This window comes from Panthera pardus, unplaced genomic scaffold (genome assembly GCF_024362965.1).
Source record: "Panthera pardus isolate Hobbes unplaced genomic scaffold, ASM2436296v1 HiC_scaffold_13, whole genome shotgun sequence".
NCBI lineage: Eukaryota > Metazoa > Chordata > Mammalia > Carnivora > Felidae > Panthera > Panthera pardus.
This window is the reverse complement of record NW_026526688.1, coordinates 96,441,514-96,461,720: the sequence shown is the minus strand read 5'-3', so window position 1 is coordinate 96,461,720 and position 20,207 is coordinate 96,441,514. Positions and strand designations below refer to the sequence as shown.

The 20,207-nt window shown below is 33.4% G+C and overlaps 1 protein-coding gene across 11 annotated transcripts in view; it reads left to right on the top strand.

The window, feature by feature from the left end:
• Positions 1-20,207, top strand: part of LARP1B (La ribonucleoprotein 1B) — a 127,852-nt gene that overhangs the window by 82,583 nt on the left and 25,062 nt on the right. For 6 of the 11 annotated variants that reach the window (XM_019419351.2, XM_019419342.2, XM_019419303.2 and 3 more), the window contains 3 exons: positions 1,800-1,923; positions 16,869-17,080; positions 17,536-17,642. In XM_019419351.2, the coding sequence (XP_019274896.1) occupies positions 1,800-1,923; positions 16,869-17,080; positions 17,536-17,642 (443 nt within the window). Of the gene's footprint in view, positions 1-1,799; positions 1,924-16,868; positions 17,081-17,535; positions 17,643-20,207 lie in introns of those variants that run through there. The other 5 variants (XM_019419312.2, XM_053901257.1, XM_019419319.2 and 2 more) reach the window with 4 other exon arrangements.

Genomic DNA, 20,207 nt, shown 5'->3' with positions numbered 1-20,207 from the left:
AAATGAATCTCATAAACATAATTTTATGTAAAAAAGAAACCATACATTATAATTCCATTTTTATAAAGTTCAAAAACAGGCAAAATGAATCGATAGTACTGAAATCAGCATATTGCTTGTCTTTAGGGAGAAGAAGAGGGTAGTTATAGGAAGGGGTATGAAGGTTACTTCTAGGATGCTAGTAATATCTTTACCTGAATGGTGGTTACACAGGTCTGTTCACTCTTGATTACTCATTTAGATGTATACTTATGATTTATGCACTTCTCTAGTGTGTGTATGTTTAAATGTATGTGTGATGCTTTAATGAATTAGTTTAAAAAATTAAAAACAGAAACATACTGCTTGTGTTCCCATCAGGATAGAACTATATTATTCATCTCTGGCATATGATAATCATAACAGTAAATGTTTTCTTTTAAGTAGTAAGCTCTGTAGCAAGATGGGGACAGTGAGGAATAATGACTGAATTAGCTTGAAGAGCTTATTGAAGACTTTTGGGAAAGCAGTATTGGTATAAGGGCAAAAGCTGAGGCAATCCTTTAAGGCATTTTCATGAAAACAAGATCCTAGTTTAAAAGACTAGCAGGATCTAATGAGTGGTGTGAACTGACACCTATTCATGTTTGAAGGCAAAAGGGAAGATTGGTTAGCTATTAAGAGCAAGGTACTATGACTATTTTGTAATGATGATATTTAGTTTGGTCCATCTGACAGTTTTATGTTCTTTACCTGCTAAAACCCTCTTTGGATCTTGTTGAGTGATGTAGATGTGATAAAGGGTTTAATTGGAGAAAACTTACAAAACGTAGTAGAGTGCAAGCAGTCTCTCAAACTCTTTTTATTTTACAGCTTAGACCAGGCATGAATTGTCTTCATGTACCATGGCCAAATGACCTTACTGGCCTCCACTGGCCTCCACTCTATCCTCTCTCTATATATAGGGCAGGGCTGAGAACATCTAAGTGACTATGTAACCGTTATTAGAAAGGGGAAGCTTCAGGAGCCCAAGGGTCGGGGATAGCCTGTTCTTCCTTTGACAAAGCTCAAAAAACTTTGAGCCTCCTTGCTGCTAACCTTATAAGTGGGGTTTGGAAAGGAACCTCCAGGGCCATCTATCTGTCTTTCATCATGTGTTTCCCATTACCAGAAAAGGAAATGAAAACTTCTTGGCCTGGTATAAAAGGTCTTCTAGTAGCCTGTTCCCATTTCCATATTAGGCCTTTTTGTCACTGATTCTACACAAATTTTCTCAGTAACTGAATTATTTTCTAATAAATGACTGCTTATTCCAAGTTCTTTGCTCACATTACCTGCTTTAGAATGCTTTACCCCTTCTCTAAATTCTCATTCTTTCCCCATCTTTTCTGTGATACTTTCTGATGATCTCAATTCTTACACCAAATATTATCATTTTTCATATGCTGCTAATATTACTAGTTTTTATGTGTACATTTCTTTCTTTCCATCTAACTTGTAAATTCCTTAAGGGTAGGGAACATAGATTACTTGTAATCTCTTTAATACCCTAACAGTCTTGTGTATAAATGCTCAACAAATAATGATTAGAGTGTATGCTCTTACAATGTATTTTAATTATAAAATATTCAGAATATTTTTGGGTTCTCTGTGCCTCTTAGATTCTGAATATCGTTATTAAGTATAATGCTAGATTCTTTATTAGAACATCTTTTTTATTCTGTTGTAGTTAAACTCATTTTTTGAGGTTGGTATCAATTATTGTTTGTTGGCTACTCTATTAGCCAGTTTAGTAATTAGATTCCTCCATTCTACTTCAGCAAGAAGTTGAGAACTTTAAGAAGCTAAATCTCATTAGTAAAGAGCAGTTTGAAAACCTAACACCTGAACTTCCTTTTGAGCCAAACCAAGAAGTTCCTGTAGCACCTTCACAGTCCAGGCAAGGTATGTAAATCTGCTTTTGTGTGTAATAGTTTCTGAATAGTATTAAAGCAGTTCTAATTTGTTACAAAAGTTTTCCTTTTTTTTTAATCTGTGGAAAAAATGTAGGTATTTCATAAAAGACTAGAATTTTAAAACTCAACTTTTGTTTATCCTTTGGTGAATTTCAAAAGATTTTCGAGACTTGAAAGTACACATCATAAATTTGGTAAGACAGCCTTGTAGTAAATGGACAAAGTTGGAATCCCACCTTACTCTTAGTGAACAGGCAGATAATTGCAAGGTGATCTAGGAGTCATCTATTATACCAGTTCCTGCTCAAACTCAGACACTGAAAAGCAGGCAGAATTGGTTTGTTCTTTTTGTGTCTCATTTGGTTTGAGATTATTGGGAATGTTTCTCTTTTAGAAATAAAACTTTTCACTGACTCTCTAATTCCTTAAAATATACTAACATCATTCATTTGTCCTAAAGCCTTAGCTTAGTGTGACCATATAAATACATTTGGGAGATACATAAATTGAATCTGGCATTTTTAGGCAAGTTTAAGTGATTTTGTTATAGTCTTTCATGAAGGCAGGTTAAAGAAAAACTTTTGAGAAGTTTCAAATATATGCCAAAATAGAACAAATTGTATAATGTAATGAAACCCCCATGTACCCATTTGCTACTTAATTTCAAATCCAATTTCATTTCATCTCAGCTCCACTCATCCTCTTTACTTGCACTGGATTATTTTGAAGCAAACTTCTAATAATTATTCATATTTTTTTCATTCCTACATATTTATGTATGTGTCCTTAAAAAGAACTCTCTCTTTTAACACATAAATAGCATATTCCATTATCATCTAAAATTAACATTAATTCCTTAATATCAAATATCTATATTTCCTCATTCATCACTTTAAACAGTATCCATGTAATTTTGAACATCCCAAAGGTTGATATGTCTCTTTTAATCTATAGGTTCATAGTAACTTTTTTTTCCTTGCAGCTTATTGTTGAAGGAACTGGGTTGTTGTATAGAATTTCTTACATTCTGGATTTTGTTCATTGCATCTCCATGGTTTCATTCAACCTGTTTTCTGGTCCTGAATTTTCTATAATTGTTATTTTGATACAGAGGCTTGATCAGATTGAGGTTTAAAATTTTGCAGGAATATATCATAGGTAATTATTGAATACTTCTATCAGGACGTGCATAATGTTCAGTTGTCTCTCTTTTTGTGGCCTTAATAGCCATTTATAATCATTGCTTTTATGTCACAGGGGGCTGAAAAATGGTGAGGATCCTGTTTGTATCATTGCTTCTTAAATTTGGTAGATAGGATATTTCCATAAAGAGAAATCCCCTTTCTCTTTATATCTCTATATATCTCTATATTTATCCTGAGATAGAGTTCTTACAGGAAAAAGATTAAATGCTCAATTTTTTCCCTTCTCTATTTTTCAAAATAATGAGCTGGTTCCCTAACATCTTTTCATTGGTCACCAATGAGCTTTGTTTTGTTTTGTTTTTCTTTTTTTAATTTTGTTTTTAAATTATTATTACGACTTCATAAATGCATTTAGATAGGTTTCACTCTATTATAATTATTCTTACTGATACTTTTACCACTTACCGGTTTATTGGCTTTTAGCTCCAAATCCACCTTTTGTTGCTTTCTTCTGTGATAGTGGAGTTGGACCACTAACTTTCTTTGCCACCTGGCATGATGATAAGTTTTGTCAGTACCTGAGTTGTTACTGAGTTGGTTATTATTTCTAGAGCTTGGAATTTTTTTTTTTTTAAGAAAAATACATTATAAATCCATGTTGACATTTTCTGTTCAACTTTAGGATTAAAGGTTTTAATTTTAATTTGTTTTAAATTAAATTTGTTTTAATTAAAAGGTTTTGATTTGATTTTGTATTTGTACACTTTTTACTTACGTGAAAAAAAATTGTTCCTAACCACAGTAGCAGAATTATTTATGTATCTGTCTATCCTTTGATAAAACAGTTTTAGAATAATAATATTACTTTACACTTAAAAAATATATACTGAAAAAAATTTAAGTTCTTACAGTATTCCACTAATACTGTATGTATGTGGAATATTTTAAAATAATATTACTTTATACTTTATCCTTAAAAAACTTCATACTTAAAAAAATTTATGTTCTTACAGTATTTCATTAAGTATGTGGAATTTTGAACATGTTTCATGAAACATGAAAAAAGGTTAACATAAGTATAAAAATAGTAAAAGAAACTAAGTGAAATTCATATAGAGGAAAATGAAATAGTAAATATGAAAAGATGCTCTCAACAATAGCTAAATTATGGAAAGAGCCTAAATGTCCATCAACGGATGAATGGATCAAGAAATTGTGGTTTATATACACAATGGAATACTATGTGGCAATGAGAAAGAATGAAATATGGCCTTTTGTAGCAACTTGGATGGAACTGGAGAGTGTTATGCTAAGTGAAATAAGTCATACGGAGAAGGACAGATTCCATATGTTTTCACTCCTATGTGGATCCTGAGAAACTTAACAGAAAACCATGGGGGAGGAGAAGGAAAAAAAAAATGGTTAGAGAGGGAGGGAGCCAAAACATAAGAGACTCCTAAAAACTGAGAACAAGCTGAGGGTTTAGGGGGGGTGGGAGGGAGGGGTGGGTGGGTGATGGGTATTGAGGAGGGCACCTGTTGGGATGAGCACTGGGTGTTGTATGGAAACCAATTTGACAATAAATTTTATATTAAATAAATAATAATAAAATAAAATAAAATAAAGATGCTCTCCTCTTTCCTTTGTTGAAATTTGACAATTAAAACCACAATGATATACCATATTATATGCCAACAGTTTCACTTCAAGAGAAATTCTTGCAGATGTTTACCGAAAGAACATTTATAGTAACATTGTTCATAATAGAAAAAATACAAATGAAAATACCCATTTCTGGTAGATTATAAGATGTGATATATTCATAGAGATGAAAAATATACAGCAGTGGAAAATGAAAGAACTAAGGCTACATGTGACAAAATGGTTAAAATAGAAGATACATAAAATAAACTAGTCACAAAGGAGTTCACTGAATCTAATATCATATAAAATATAAAATTCATGGGTACATGCATAGCACAAAGAATCTATGAATAGCAAGAGGAATTGTTAATACAAAAATTTAATATAGTGGTTTACTCCTGAGAGAAGGGGAGAATCCCATTTGGAAGGTCTGCACATAGGCTTGCCTACATCTGGAGTATGTGTTGATCTGGTTGGTGGGCGTGTGGGTATCAACTCTTGTTTCTTTAAAACTTTGCCTTCCTAGGTTATAAGTGAGTAAACACTTTAAATCTCAGATATTTACACAAAGGTTTTTTTTTTTGAATACAGTGTTCTTGGAAAGCTAGAATTTTTCCATACTTAATTTCTTGTTCTCAGTTTATAAATCATCTCTGTTTTAAAATTTATATATACATTCACTGATCTTTATGTGCCATAACTTCCAATTTTAAAGAATAGGAACAAAAAATAAAATTTAGCCAAAATTAAGAAGATAGAATCAATCCAATATTGCTATGATTAAAAAAAAAAGTTGAATAGATTAACTTTCAGTTTGAAAAATAATTATAGGGCACCTGGGTGGCTCAGTCGGTTGAGCATCCGACTTCAGCTCAGGACATGATCTCGCGGTTCGTGGGTTCGAGCCCTGCAACAGGCTCTGTGCTAACAGCTCAGAGCCTGGAGCCTGCTCTGGATTCTGTGTCTCCCTCGCTGTCTGCCCCTCCCCCACTCACACTCGGTTTCTCTCTCTCTCTCTCTCTCTCAGAAATAAATATTGGGGAAAAATTTTTTTAAAGAAAAATAATTATGGATGGATTTAAAGAAAATTCAGCTTTATCCTGAGTAGAGTATATGGAAAGCTTGAAAGGTTTAAAGGGTAGGAAATGCTGTAAAATAATGCTATTAATAAAAGACCTGCTATTGCCACTATAAAATAGAATTTAAGGTATAAGAAAGGTGTTTGTTTTTACTGTCTTCAATAATTATCTTCCTGTTTATCCCATATACCTGATCTAAACAGCCCTCTGCTCCTCATACACTAAATCAGCTTTTGATAGTGCCTCCAGATCTCTCCATGTTAAAGAGGAATCAAATCAATCCTCATCTTATCTAACATCAACATTGGATCAATTATGTTCTGTCTTGAAACACATTCTTCTCCCTAGGCACTATTTACTTAGCTTTCTTTCGACTTCATGGAGTCTTTTTGCTAGTTCTTCCCCATTTCCCCAAGCTTTGGGAGATTTAGGGCTCAGACTTCACATTTCTTTCTTATCCTCAATGACTCCTCAGTATTTAGTCCCACGGTTTTAAATAGCATCAATTATACTAATGAGTGTCAAATTTGTATGTATAGATAAGACCTCTATCCTATAGTCCATATAAATATCCAACTGTGTAGTCAAGAGTTTCACTTGGATATTTTATAAACATGTCAAATTTCATATGTCCAAAATCCTACCCAGGTCTGAATTTTCAACCCTTTTCCAAGGACTTTTCCCAGATTTCCACATCTTGGTAAAAATATTAACTCCATTTTGTAGTGGTACAGGTAAAAAAAAAAAATCTTGGTGTCATCCTTGATCTTTCTTATTAAACCTCTGTATCTTATTCATTGGCAGATTCTATCCATTACCCCTTAAAATATATGTAGAACCTAACCACTTTTCACCTTCTCTACTTCTGTCACCTGGTAAAAACTACCATCATTTTCCCATTGGTTAATTTTAATAGCTCCTATCCTGCCACCCTTCTTTCATTCTGACCACGTTACAAGGATCCAGAGTTATCTTTTTTATTTCCTTTTTAACAAATTAAGTATAATTTATATTCAGCAAGTTTCACACTTTGTATGTACAGTTTTGGGAATTTTGACAGGTGCACACAGTTAAGTAGATGCTACCTACTTGAAGCACAATTCCATTACACTCCACAGATTCTCCCATGCCTCTTTGTAGTCAACCCCATGTCTAGCTTTTTTGGCAGCCTATTTTCTAGTTTCTACCCCTAGATTTGAGCTTTTACCAGAATATATATAAATAAAATCATATAGAATATAGCCTTTTGAGTCTGGCATCTTTCATTTAGCATAATGCATTTGAAATTCATATTTTTGTGTGCTGTTCCTTTTTATTAGTAAGTAGTATTCTGTTTCATTGGATGTAAGCAGTTAGTTGAAGGACACGTAGGTTGTTTTTTAATTTTTGGTGATTATGAATAAAGCTGATATCCATATTTGCTTACAAATTTTTATGTGAATGTAAGTTTTCATTTCACCTGGGTAAATACTTAGGAGTGGGATTGCTGGGTCTTATGGTAAGTGTATGTTTAAGAAATGCCTGTTTTCCAAAGTGGCTCTGTCATTTTGTACTCCTACCAACAATCCATGATGGTTCCAGTTGCTCCACATCCTCATTAGCACCTGGTATTGTTAATTTGTTGTTGTTATTGTTGTTGTTGTTGTTTTAATTTGTCATTCCTATAGATATGTAGCAGTATCTCATTGTGACTAACAGTGTTGAGCATCTTTTCATGTACTAATTTGCCATCAGTATATATGTGAAGTATGTACTCAAATTTTTTGATGTTTCTTGAGTTGCTTTTTTATTTTTTAATTTATGTTTTTAATTTTTTATTGGACTATACATTCAGTTGTTTTCTTATAGAGCTTTGGGAGTTCTCTAGTCTGGATCCAAGTCCCTTTTTACAAGTACATATGTAATTTGCACACATCTCCCAATTTGGGGCTTATCTTTTCATTTTTTTAGGAGTGCCTTTTGAAAAGCAGTTGTTCTTATTTTTAATGATGCGCAGTTTTTCATTTTTTTAATTATATGAATGTGCTTTTGGTGTCTGTGTAAGAATTCTTTGTCTAAATTTGTCTAAAGTCACAAGATTTTTATGTTTGAAGCTTTATATTTTTAGTTTTTATATAATTCAGATGTCTATTCAATTTTGACTTTTGATTTTTTTTTTCTTTTTGGTGTATGATGTAAGTATGGATATGGATACCAAACAATTTCACACCATTTGTTGGAAAATCTATTCTTTCTCTATTGAATTGCCTTTTCATTTTTGTCAAAAGCTAATTAACTATATGTATATAGATCTAATTTGGGAGTCTGTCTTCTGTTCATCTTATCTCTATGTTTATATCTTTGCCACCAGCACAACTTGATAACTGTACTCTTAAAATCAGTATATGTCTTATAACTTTTTAAGAAATTGTTTTGGGTAGTCTAGTTTCTTTGCTTTTTCATATAAATTATGGAGATAGCTTATTGGTTTCTGTAAAAAATTGCTGCTGGTATTTTGATTGGAACCGCATTGAATCTACAGATTAGTCTGAGAAGAGCTAATGTTTTAATAATATTGAATCTTCTAATCCATGAATATGGTATGCTTCTCCACTTAAGTATTTTTTGTTCTTCACTGTTTTGTGGTTTTGGGTGTATTTTGTGCATATTTTGTTAGCCATATCCTTAAGTATTTTATGGTTTGGTCCTATTGTAAATGGTGCTTTACAATCTTAACGTTCCAATTGTTTATTGCTATTATATAGAAATATGATTGATTTTTGTGTATTATCCTTTGTGATGTTAATTTTATGTGTCAGTTGGATCAGAGGATGCCCAAATATTTGGTTAAATATTTCTGGGTTTATCAGTGAGGTGCTATTTCTGGATGAGATTAGTATTTGAATTGGCTTAGTAAAGTAAATTGCTTTCTCCAATGTGAGTAAGCATTATCCAATCCATTGAGGGCCTGAATAGAAGAAAAAGAGGGGGGAAAGAGGAATTCACCCCCCCCACCTTTTTTTTTAAGTTTAAATTTTACTTCTGGTATGTTAACATACAGTGTTCTATTAGTTTCAATTGTACAATATAGTGGTTCAACAATTCTATGCATTCCTCAGTTCTCATCATGATAAGTGTACTGTTTAATCCCCATCACCTGTTCCACCCATAACACCAAGACACATTTTGAAGGAAAGCACTATGGCTTTCTAATTTATCTATCTAAAATCTAGAACTATAGATGGTTTCCTTACTGGATTGGATCAGTTGATATATGATCTAGACATTTTTCTAAACTCTTTGACTGTAATTCTGTTGTTTGCTGATTCCAGTGCTTTAGAAAACATTTTTCAATTAACATTACTGCCCTACCCACCATGTTTTTCGGTTGACATAAATTATTTCTTTTAAACTTCAAGATACACTGACTAGCATTTTTTTTTTTTTTAATTTACATCCAGGTTAGTGAGCAGCAATAATGATTTCAGGAGTAGATTCCAGTGATTCATCCCCTATAACACCCAGTGTTCATTCCAACAAGTGTCCTCCTTAATGCCCCTTGCCCATTTAGCCCATCCCCCCACTCAAAACCCCTCCAACAACCCTCAGTTCTCTGTATTTAAGAGTCTCTTATGTTTTGTCCCCCTCTCTGTTTTTATATTAGTTTTGCTTCCCTTCCCTTATGTTCATCTGTTTTTTATTTTAAATTCCACATATGAGTGAAGTCATACGATATTTGTCTTTCTCTAATTTCACTTAGCATAATACCCTCTAGTTCCATTCACATTGTTTTCAATGGGTTTCTTTGTGCTATAGTCATATTATTATCTTCACTCATTGAAAACCGCATCAAAGTTATATATTTTTTACTTTTAACTATCAAGTATGTTTTAAAGAATTTGAAAGAATATGTATATCAAGATTTTTACCGTTCTCTTTGCTCTTCTTCTGTGATGTTCCAGGTTTCCTTCTTAGGTCATTTCCTTCTGACAGAAATACTTTCTTGGGCGCCTGGGTGGCTCAGTCAGTTAAGTATCTGACATTGTCTCAGGTCATGACCTCACAATTCGTGAGTTCAAATCCCACATCCTGTGAGCACAAGTCCCACCTCGGGTGAGCTCAAGCCCCACTTTGAGTGAACATGAGCCCCACTTCGGGTGAGCCCTGCTTCTCTCTCTCTCTCTCCCTCCCCCCTCCTCTCTTTTCTCTCTCTGCCCCTTATAGGATTCTCTCTCCCTTTCTGCTCCTTACTCACCTGTGCCCTCTCTCCTTAGTCCTCCCTGAAGTCCTCCTCCCTGAAGAGGACTTCAGCCTACTCCTTTGTGTTTTCGGTCTTCTTTGATAAACTTTTAGCAGAAATTGTATGGCAGACAGTCACAGTTGGGGTTCCCTGAAGAGCAGATAGCCTGGTCTTTTGTTTAGCATAAAATTAACCCATTTGTGTATTATTTCATGAGTTCAGATGACTTTGTATAGTTATGCAGTAGCACCACAATTCAGTTTTAGAACAGTTCCATCACACTAGAAAGTTCCCTCATGATCATTTGCAGTCAGTTTCAACACTCAACTTCAGTCTGAGGTAACCAGTGATCTGCTTTTTATCTGTATGTTTTTGTACTTCCTAGAAATGTCATATAAATTGAACTATATGACATATAGTCATGTGTCTGGCTTTTTCAACTAATACAATATATTTGAGGTTAACCCATGTTGTTGCTTATATTGGTACTTTGTTTCTTTTTATTAAGTCATATTTTATAGTATGGACTTACTACATTTTGCTTATCCATTCGACAGTTGATGTTTTTATTTTTTCCAGATATTGCTGTGATGAAAAATGCTACTTTGAACATTCTTGTACAAGGATGTCCCATTATTTTGATTAAGAAGTTAAATATCCAGATGATATTCATATAGCATCCTAGGCTTGTAGTTGATAAAAAGCCAACTTTAATATATTCTTACTCCACAATTAGTTATATTTCTAGTAATAAAATTTTTATATCCACTATAAATATTTTATGTACTTGTAGTTATCTTAACCATATTTTGATAATTTTATCTCAAAATATTATAAATTGGTATCTGCTATAAAAATTTTATAAAATGGTTCTTTTGAGATAACAAAATATTCATCTTTGTCTTCACAAAATTGATATATCTGCTCTTATTGGTGGGTAAAATTTACATGTAATTAAATTTGGAATAAAATAAACATAAAACTGAAATGAAACTTAATTTTTAATATGGAAATGTTCAGATAAAAAATAGAGCTGTTTAATGAATCCCTGTGTAATTATCCTGCCTAATTTCAACAATTGTTAATAGTTTGACATTCCTTTTTCATCTGTATGTTCCCCAGCTGTTTCTGGCATTTCATGTTGAATCTCATTTCATTCAAATTAATATCTTCTGTAAATACGCTATTCTACATCACAAACATATATGTATGTATATATATAAATTTTCATGATACCATTATTTCACATAAATTGGCAGTAATTCTTTAATATCATCTGCTACACAGTTTATGTTTGGTTTTCCCTGATATCTGATATATATCTTTTTCAAAGTGGTTGTTTGAATCAGGGCCAAAAAAAGTACATAATTGCATTTGAGCGATAGGACAATTAAGTTAATCTTTTTTTTTTTTTTAAGTTTATTTATTATTGACAGAGACAGAGCATGAGCAGGGGAGGGGCAGAGAGAGGGGGAGACACAGAATCCAAAGCAGGCTCCAGGCTCTGAGCTGTCAGCACAGAGCCTGTTGCAGGGCTCGAACTTGCAGACTGCGAGATCATGACCTGAGCCAAAGTCGGAGGCTTAACCGACTGAGCCACCCAGGCGCCCCAAGTTTCTCCTAATCTATAAGCATTCCTCTTCTCTTGTTTTTCCATACCAATGACTTGTTGAAGAAACTGGTTAATTTGTCATAAGATTTCTTATAATCCAGATTTACCTGATTATGTCTTGGTATCAGTCAGTACATTCCTTATTGTTTCTATTCCTTATGAACTAGTATTTAGATGTAGAAGATTTAGTATATTCGCATTTTTATTTCTGTGGTGACAAGACTGTTTCTTAGAGGAGCTATTTACTTCCAATTACATCATATTGCCTTTTAGGCTGTCTTTTACTGCTGCTGTGATTGATTATTGGGTTTAGATGTTATTGGCCTTGTCCATTCATCATAAAGTTTCTCTTGAACATTTTTTTCTAAAGACTTTTTTTTAGAACACTTTTAGGGTCACAGTAAAATTAAGAGTAAGATACAGAGATTTCTCATTTACTCCGTGTCCCCAGCTTACATAACCATCACCAGTCTGGGGAAGGATGCTGCTTCCTCACAGCTGCATACCACATCAGAGTGGTACCTTTGTTACAATTGTACCTACAGTTGAACCTACACCAACACATCATAATTACCCGTTACATTAGGTTTCACTCTTGGTGTTGTACGTTCTGTGGGTTTTAACACACGTATAATGACATGTATCCATCACTATAGTATCCTACAGAGTAAAAATCCTCTGTGTTTTACTTATTCACGCTTCCCCCACCATATCTCCAACCTCTGGTAACCATTGATCTTTCAACTGTCTCCATAGTTTTCCTGTTTCGAATTTTGAATAGTTGGAATCCTATAGTATATAGGCTTTTCACATTGGCTTCTCTCACTTAATAATATGCATTTAAATTTCCTCCATGTCTTTTCTTGACTTGATAGCTCATATGTTTTTAGCACTGCATAATATTCCATTATTTGGATACACCATAGTTTATCCCTTCATCTACTGAAGGACATCTTCATTAGTTTCAAGTTTTGGCAATTATGAGTAAAGCTACAATAAACATCCATGTGCAAGTTTTTGTGTGGACATAAATTTTCAGTTCCTTTGAGTATATACCAAGGAGAGTGATTGCTAGATCATATGGGAAGAATATGTTTACTTTTGTATGAAGCTACCAAACTGTCTTCCTGAGTGTCTGTATCATTTTGTATTCCCACCACCAATGAATAAGAGATCCTGTTGCTCCATATCCTTGCTAGCATTTGGTGTTGTCAGTGTTCTGGACTTTGGCCATTCTCATGGGTTGTCATGGTATTTGATTTCCATTTCCATTTCCCTGATGACATGATGTGTAATATCTTTACCTGTGCTTATTTGCCATATATATCTTCATTAATGTATCTGTTCATATTTTTTAATTGGTTTGTTTGTTTTCTTATTTTTGAGTTTTAAGAGTTCTTTATATACTTTGGATAACGGTCCTTTATCAGAAGTGTCTTTTGCAAATATTTTCTTCTGATCTGTGACTTGTCTTCTCATTATCTTGACAGTGTCATTTGGAGGGCAGATGTTTTTTTCACTTCAGTGATGTCTAGCTTATCAGTTCTTCCTTTCAGGGATCATGTCTTTGGTGCTGAATCTCCCTTCAACATTTTACAAAATGGTTTTAAGAGTCATTGATGAATATTCCCTACATCCTCTATTTCATTAGAGTTACAAATAGTCATCTAGTTCTCTCATTCCTGTGTTCCATACCTAGAATTCTATAAAGAAGAATATTCTTTTATCAACTCTTTGAATACTTTGAAATTCAATTTTTCCAGGAAAGAAAGGATAAATGCTTGTTTCTTTCTTTGCATTTAGTTAGTTTTTAGAATAATGAGTTTGGTGCCCTAGCAACCTGCAAATGTGATTAAATGTTAAGGCACCATTTTGAACTTGTAGAACTTATTTATTTGAAATGTTTAGTCAGTTTCAATCATTGTTTTTAGTGGTCAAAGTACTTCATTTTTGACTGGTGGGGCCACTGAAATTTGCTGCTATGTCCTTATGACCTATTCTAGTTTTTTTCTTTTTTAATTTCATTGCTTTCTGACTCAAGATTTCCCAGGCTCATATTATACTTTATGCTACAGACTCTATTCCTTGTAGAGGACCAGATCAGTGGGAAATGGAAATGGAATTTGGAGACCATAATCTGGATGCTAGGAAGCTTACTGTTAATGTTCCTAGATCTTTTTAAAATATTTCTTTTACAGAGGTGCTGGATTTAACATATTTTTCAGTGTATAATCATAGTTTTATCCTTGAGATTGCATTATCTTTTTGGTCTAAGGAAAATCTGTATTAACACAATTCAGTTAAATTTATTGGTCATTTGCTGGGTATATATTTTTTTTCCTAGCACTGTTTTAGGCACTGGTATACAAATATTAGATTATGGACCTTGCTTTTAGGAACGCACTGGGACTTGTTCTTAGCATCTCATCAGATAATATATAAGAAAATTAATTTAATAAATCGAACAATAAATGGATGAAATGTAAAGGTGGCACCAAAAAAAAAAAGAGAATTATTTTTATTGGCAGAAATTCAAGAAGTGCTATAGATTCCTAGGGAAAGTAACATCTGTGCTGGGTATTAAAGGAAGGATATGCATTCAATTTGGTGTAAAAAGATAAGGGAAAGGGACTTTCAGACAGAGGAAAAAGCATATGAAAAGGTGAGAAGCAAGAAAATAGAAACAAGTAGGTTCCTATCTGGGGCACTAAAATTGAAGTGGAGAAAGACAATAGATAAGTCAAAATCAGTCAAGTCTCATATGCCATGATAAAGAGACTAGACTTCTCCCAGAGACAAAAGGGAAACACTGAGGATTTTAAGTAGAGACATGAAATGACCTAATTTGCCCCCCCCCCCGCCGAATATCATTATTATATCATTATATCATTCTGATAACAGATTGGGAGAAGAAATGGGGAAATTAGGTAATAGAGTGGTTAAGTTCACTTTTGAGTTTACAACCTTGTTTCTAGAATAGTGCTTGGCATATAGCAGGTACTTGGTAATATTTGTTGAATGATAAACAAAAATCCATTGTATGAATCAAAAGAAGTTGGTAAGTCTGAAGAAAAACCATACAGAAACAGTCTACATTCTACTTGCTTACTATTAGTATCTTACCATAATATTTCCACAAACTAATAAGTAAAACAACCCAATAGAAATATAGTCTGAGGATATGGTGGTAAACTCATGATAGGGGAAATGTGAATGATGACTATATATATGAAAATATGCTCAACCTCACCAGTAATAAACATAGAGGAAGAGGGGAAAAATAGGGAAGCAAACCATAAGAAACTCTTAACTATAGAGAACAAACTAAGGGTTGATGGAAGGAGGTGGGTGGGGGATGGGCTAAATGCATGATGGAATATTAAGGAGTACAACTTGTGATGAGCACTGGATGTTATATGGAAGTGAATCACTAAATTCTACATCTGTAACCAATATTACCATATGTTAACTAACTAGATTTTAAATAAAAACTTGAAATTAAACACACACACACACACACACACACACACACATACACACACACACACACACACACACACACACACACACACACAAAACCCCCCCCCCACACACACACAAAACCCCAAATACAAATACCATTCAAATATCATGAGATGGAAAAATATTTAAACGTCTAAACGAAACCAGTCTTGACGAGTATATTAAATTGCTGAGACTTTTTCATGCTACTGGTGGGAATATAAATTGGTGAAACCATTATAGAAAGCACTTTGGCAATCAGTACTTAGTAAATCAGAAGATGCATGTGCCAGGATGCCTGGGTGGCTTAGTCAGTTAAGCCTCCTAGTCTTTTTTTTTTTTTCTTAATATGAAATTTATTGTCAAATTGGTTTCCGTACAACACCCAGTGCTCATCCCAACAGGTGCCCATCACCCACTTTCCCCTCCCTCCACCCCCTCAATGCCCATCACCCACTTTCCCCTCCCTCCACCCCCAATCACCCCTCAGTTTATTCTCAGTTTTTAAGTCTCTTATGGTTTGGCTCTCTCCCTTTTTTTTCCTTCCCCTCCCCCATGGTCTTCTGTTAAGTTTCTCAGGATCCACATAAGAGTGAAAACATATGGTATCTGTCTTTCTCTGTATGACTTATTTCACTTAGGATAACACTCTCCAGTTCCATCCACATTGCTACAAAAGGCCATATTTCATTCTTTCTCATTGCGAAGTAGTATTCCATTGAGTATATAAACCACAATTTCTTTATCAATTCATCAGTTGATGGACATTTAGGCTCTTTCCATAATTTGGCTATTGTTGAAAGTGCTGCTGTAAACATTGGGGTACAAGTGCCCCTAAGCCTCCTACTCTTGATTTTGGCTCAGGTCATGATCTCACAGTTCATGAGACTGAGCCCCACCTCGGGCTCCATGCTGATGGCATGGAGCTTGCTTGGGATTCTGTCTGTCCCTCTCTCTTTCTCTGTCCTTCCCTCCCTTTCTCTCTCTCTCTCTCTCTCCCTGTCTCTCTCTCTCTTTCTCTTCCTCCCTCCCTCCTTCCTCTCTCTCTCTCTCTCTCAAAATAAAGATGCATGTGCCGTTTTAGTAAACATTTCTTTTTTACATATAAACCCTAGAGACATGCTCACACCTATACAGAAAGAAATATTTAACAATGTTCTCTGTAGCATCGTTGATTATACCAAAAATCTGGAAATAACATAAATGTGCATCTTCAGGAGAGTGTATAAATTTTGATATATTTGTATAACAGCATAATATTCTGCAGTGAAAATGAATGAACCAAAGCTATATGAGTAGAACTTGAATAATCAAGTATCAAACAAGATATGACTGCAAAAACTTGCAAAATGGTACATATAGTATGATGTCACTTATGTAAAGCTAATTATGCAAATAATGGTATTACATATATGTATATAATTATAGATAAAAGTACCAAATTCAAGAGCCTGGTTGTCTCTGATGAGGAAAAGCAAAATGGGATTGGGGAAGGTTATACAGTGGGCTTCTGCTTACTTTTCTTTTTAAAAAAGTCAAACAGATATAGCAAAATTAAAACTTGGTAAGGCTAGGTGATGTACAGACAAGTGTTTATTTTTTATTCTTATATATTTGAAATGTTTCTGAGGAAAAAAATCTTTTGAGAGTAGAAAATTTCAGAATTACCCTTGCTCTCAAGTAAAATATTTTCTTATCATCTAAGTAACTTTTAACAAGATTTTTATTTTGCAGATTTGAGTGATGAATTAGCTCAGAAGCTGTTTGATGTTTCAGAAATATCTTCAGCAACAATGGCCCTTTCATTACCCACAGCAGTTCCAGAATCTCCTAGAGTTTATCCTGCAAGGTCACCTAAAGCACCTCGAACACCCAGGTTACAAGATCCAAACAAAACACCAAGATTTTATCCTGTTGTTAAAGAACCAAAAGCTATTGATGTAAAGGTACACAAAACAACCAGGAATATAAAGCCTGCATTTTGTATCCTTTAACATTACAAAATGAGATGTTTTAGTTTCTATCACATTTTTTAAAATATATGATTTAGGTTGTAAAAATTCATTTAAAAATGATATTTCACCATAGTGATTGATGTTTTCTCAGGTTAAGGAATAACTTCTTTCCAATTTGGTGGTGTAATTAAAGTTGATCAGAAGGTATAATGAAGAATCATACTAAGTTGTATTTCCTTTAATCCTTGTGTTGAAACCAGGCAAAAGACCTTTTAAGTTTTGCAACTTGTATGTGAGATGTTTGAGTTTTGTGACTTCATGTGATTTCATAATGTGTCATCCACAGTATGAAAATGTTTGAGCTAGTTTATAGTCAGAGGGTTTTAATTTACTTGTGAAGTTCACACTACTCAAATCATTGCAATGTTTGACTTCTTTTTCTTTAGAGTCCAAGAAAGAGAAAAACAAGGCATAGTACAAATCCCCCTCTAGAGTGTCATGTTGGTTGGGTAATGGATTCCAGAGATCATGGACCAAGAACATCCTCTGTCAGGTACTATATTTGTCAAACATTGCTTTGTTTTTTATTTTAAGTTTATGAAAACAGTTACTAATTAGACCTTTGGAATATATAAAAGTTAATATGTTAGCAAATTAGAGAACATTGAAAATAGTTTTTAAAAAGAAGCCAAAGGAGGGGGAATTAAGTGGGATAATTTTCCAGTAAGTACGGTAAGGAAAAATTGAGTAGGACAGTTACTTTTTTTCCATTTAAACTGGTTTCCATAAATGTATACTCCTAGATAAACATATATTTAGGTTTATGAAAGATTCCAGATTCTCAGTGGCATAGTAGGTTCTTAGTGAATTAATATGCTGACCTATCTACTCAAACTATATTAAGAATATGGAAATAAAACACACTATTATTTTGAAATTTTTCCTTTTTGAAGGAAATAGATTAGCTGATTGTTAGTAGTAAGTGGTTTTTCTTTTAGCTTTAATTTTTTAAAAAGACTATTATTTACTTCAAAAGAGATAACAGAGTAAACCTTTTATAGTGCCAGTTGTGCAACATAATAAGGCATGTTTTGTCCTGTAGAGTGGATGCAGAGGTGATTTACTGCTAAGTGCTTTGTGTTTCTTGTACACCCATTTTGTGTTTAAATAGATGTTTTCAGAATAATTATCTGACTGAATTGCTAAATGAAAACTTAGCTTTAGGAAAACTTGTTTTGACTCGTTACTAGAAAGAAAGGATTAAATAGTTTCATTCAAAGAAAATCTGAAAATACTCACCTTTCTCATAATCTGAAAATATCCACCTTTGTCTTTCCAGTGATATTTAGTTGGTACTTCTACATTTTGTTTTCATTAGATATATTGTCCTTAAAAGATAAAATGTATATGTGTTTTTTGCACTCCTATCATGTACTTAGGGTTATTTTTGTGTTTTCAGCGATTTTGAGGGTTTTTTTTTCCAGGGTATTTTTTTTATTGGAGCAGTATATTTAGAGATCAACAGATAATGGTAAAAGATGTTTAATCAATAACATTTAGTTTAGTTAGAACATTTAATGGAAGATTTAGTTAGGAATGTGTTTCTTACAGTCCATTTTTATTACATTATATCTTTTGTTATTAATAATTCATCTATATATTGATTTATTCATTCCTAGGCACCACTCGACCTTCTCCCACAAATAAAATGTATCAGGAAAGCAGGGACTTAACAATGTGTTGGGCATTTTTCTAGGCACTGAGTATACAGCAGGGAACAAGATAAATACAGTCCCTACCTTTCTGGAGCTTAATTCAGGGATTGACAGACAAATATTTACAATAATGAGTGTGAATTTTTTTCAACTGACCTATTTTTTAGAGTAGTTTTAGGTTCACAGCAAAAATTGAGTAGAAGATACTGAGAGTTCCCTTATACTTCCTGCACTCCCCGCCTCCTACACTGTAGCCTCACCTGCTATGAGCATTCATATCTTTAGATCATCTACATTAATGTAATTATGGATGTGGTTAGATTTAAATCTACCATCTTATATTCTATTTGTCTCATCTGTTCTTTTTCCTTCTATCTTTTGGATCAGTTGAGTTTTAACAATAATTCTATTTTATCTCTACCATTAGCTTTTTACTTATATCTCTTATTTTTTACTGGTCATCTGTAGTTCATAATATACATTTTAACCTAGTCTACTTTCAAATAATATTATACCACTACATGTATAGCATAAGAATCTCAGTACCATAAAGTTCCATTTCCTCTCATCCTTTGTTATGCCTTGTTATTGCTTTTCTTTAGGCAGTATCTTTTAAACAAGTAACATGAGAAATTTTTGAAATATTTGCTCTCATTTTTACCCTTTGTAATTCTCTTCATTTCTTAAACATTTCTTGTTGTACAGGTCTATGAGCAATGAATTCTGTCAATTTTTGATTATTAGGAAAAGTTTTTTTTTTCTATTTTGAAAGATACTCTTATTGAGTATAAAATTCTTTGATGGATCTAGGTATGGATATGGATATATGTATATAAATGTGTGTGACATACAAAGTATTTATCCTCCTTGTGGTTCTCTGAAATAGTGGATTTATTGTTTGTTGTCTTTTGTTTGGTTAGGAAAATTTTCATCTCTTACCTCTTCAAATATTTTTTGCCTTGTGTTCTTGTTGTTTGTTCCCCTTCTGGGATTCCAATTACATGTACATTAGACCATTTACTAGTGTCTCACAGCTCTTAGTTGATCTGATCTGTTATTCTACTCTTTTTCTCTTTATAATTCATGTTGGATAATTTTGATTGACCTGTGTTCAAGTTTACTAATCCTTTCTTCATCTGTGTCCAGTCTCTGGATAAACTCATCATGGGAATTCTGTTTCTGATATTGTGCTTCGTATATTTTACATTACCATTTGATATCTTAATAATAGTTTTCTTGCTGAAATTCTATCACACATGTTTTCCTTTTCCATGAAATCCTTCAACATATTAATCTAATCATAGTTATTATTTTTTTAAGTGTTTATTTTTGAGTGAGAGAGAGAGCGCGCGCATGAGTGGGGGGAGGGGCAGAGAGAGAGGAAGACAAAGGATCTGAAGTGG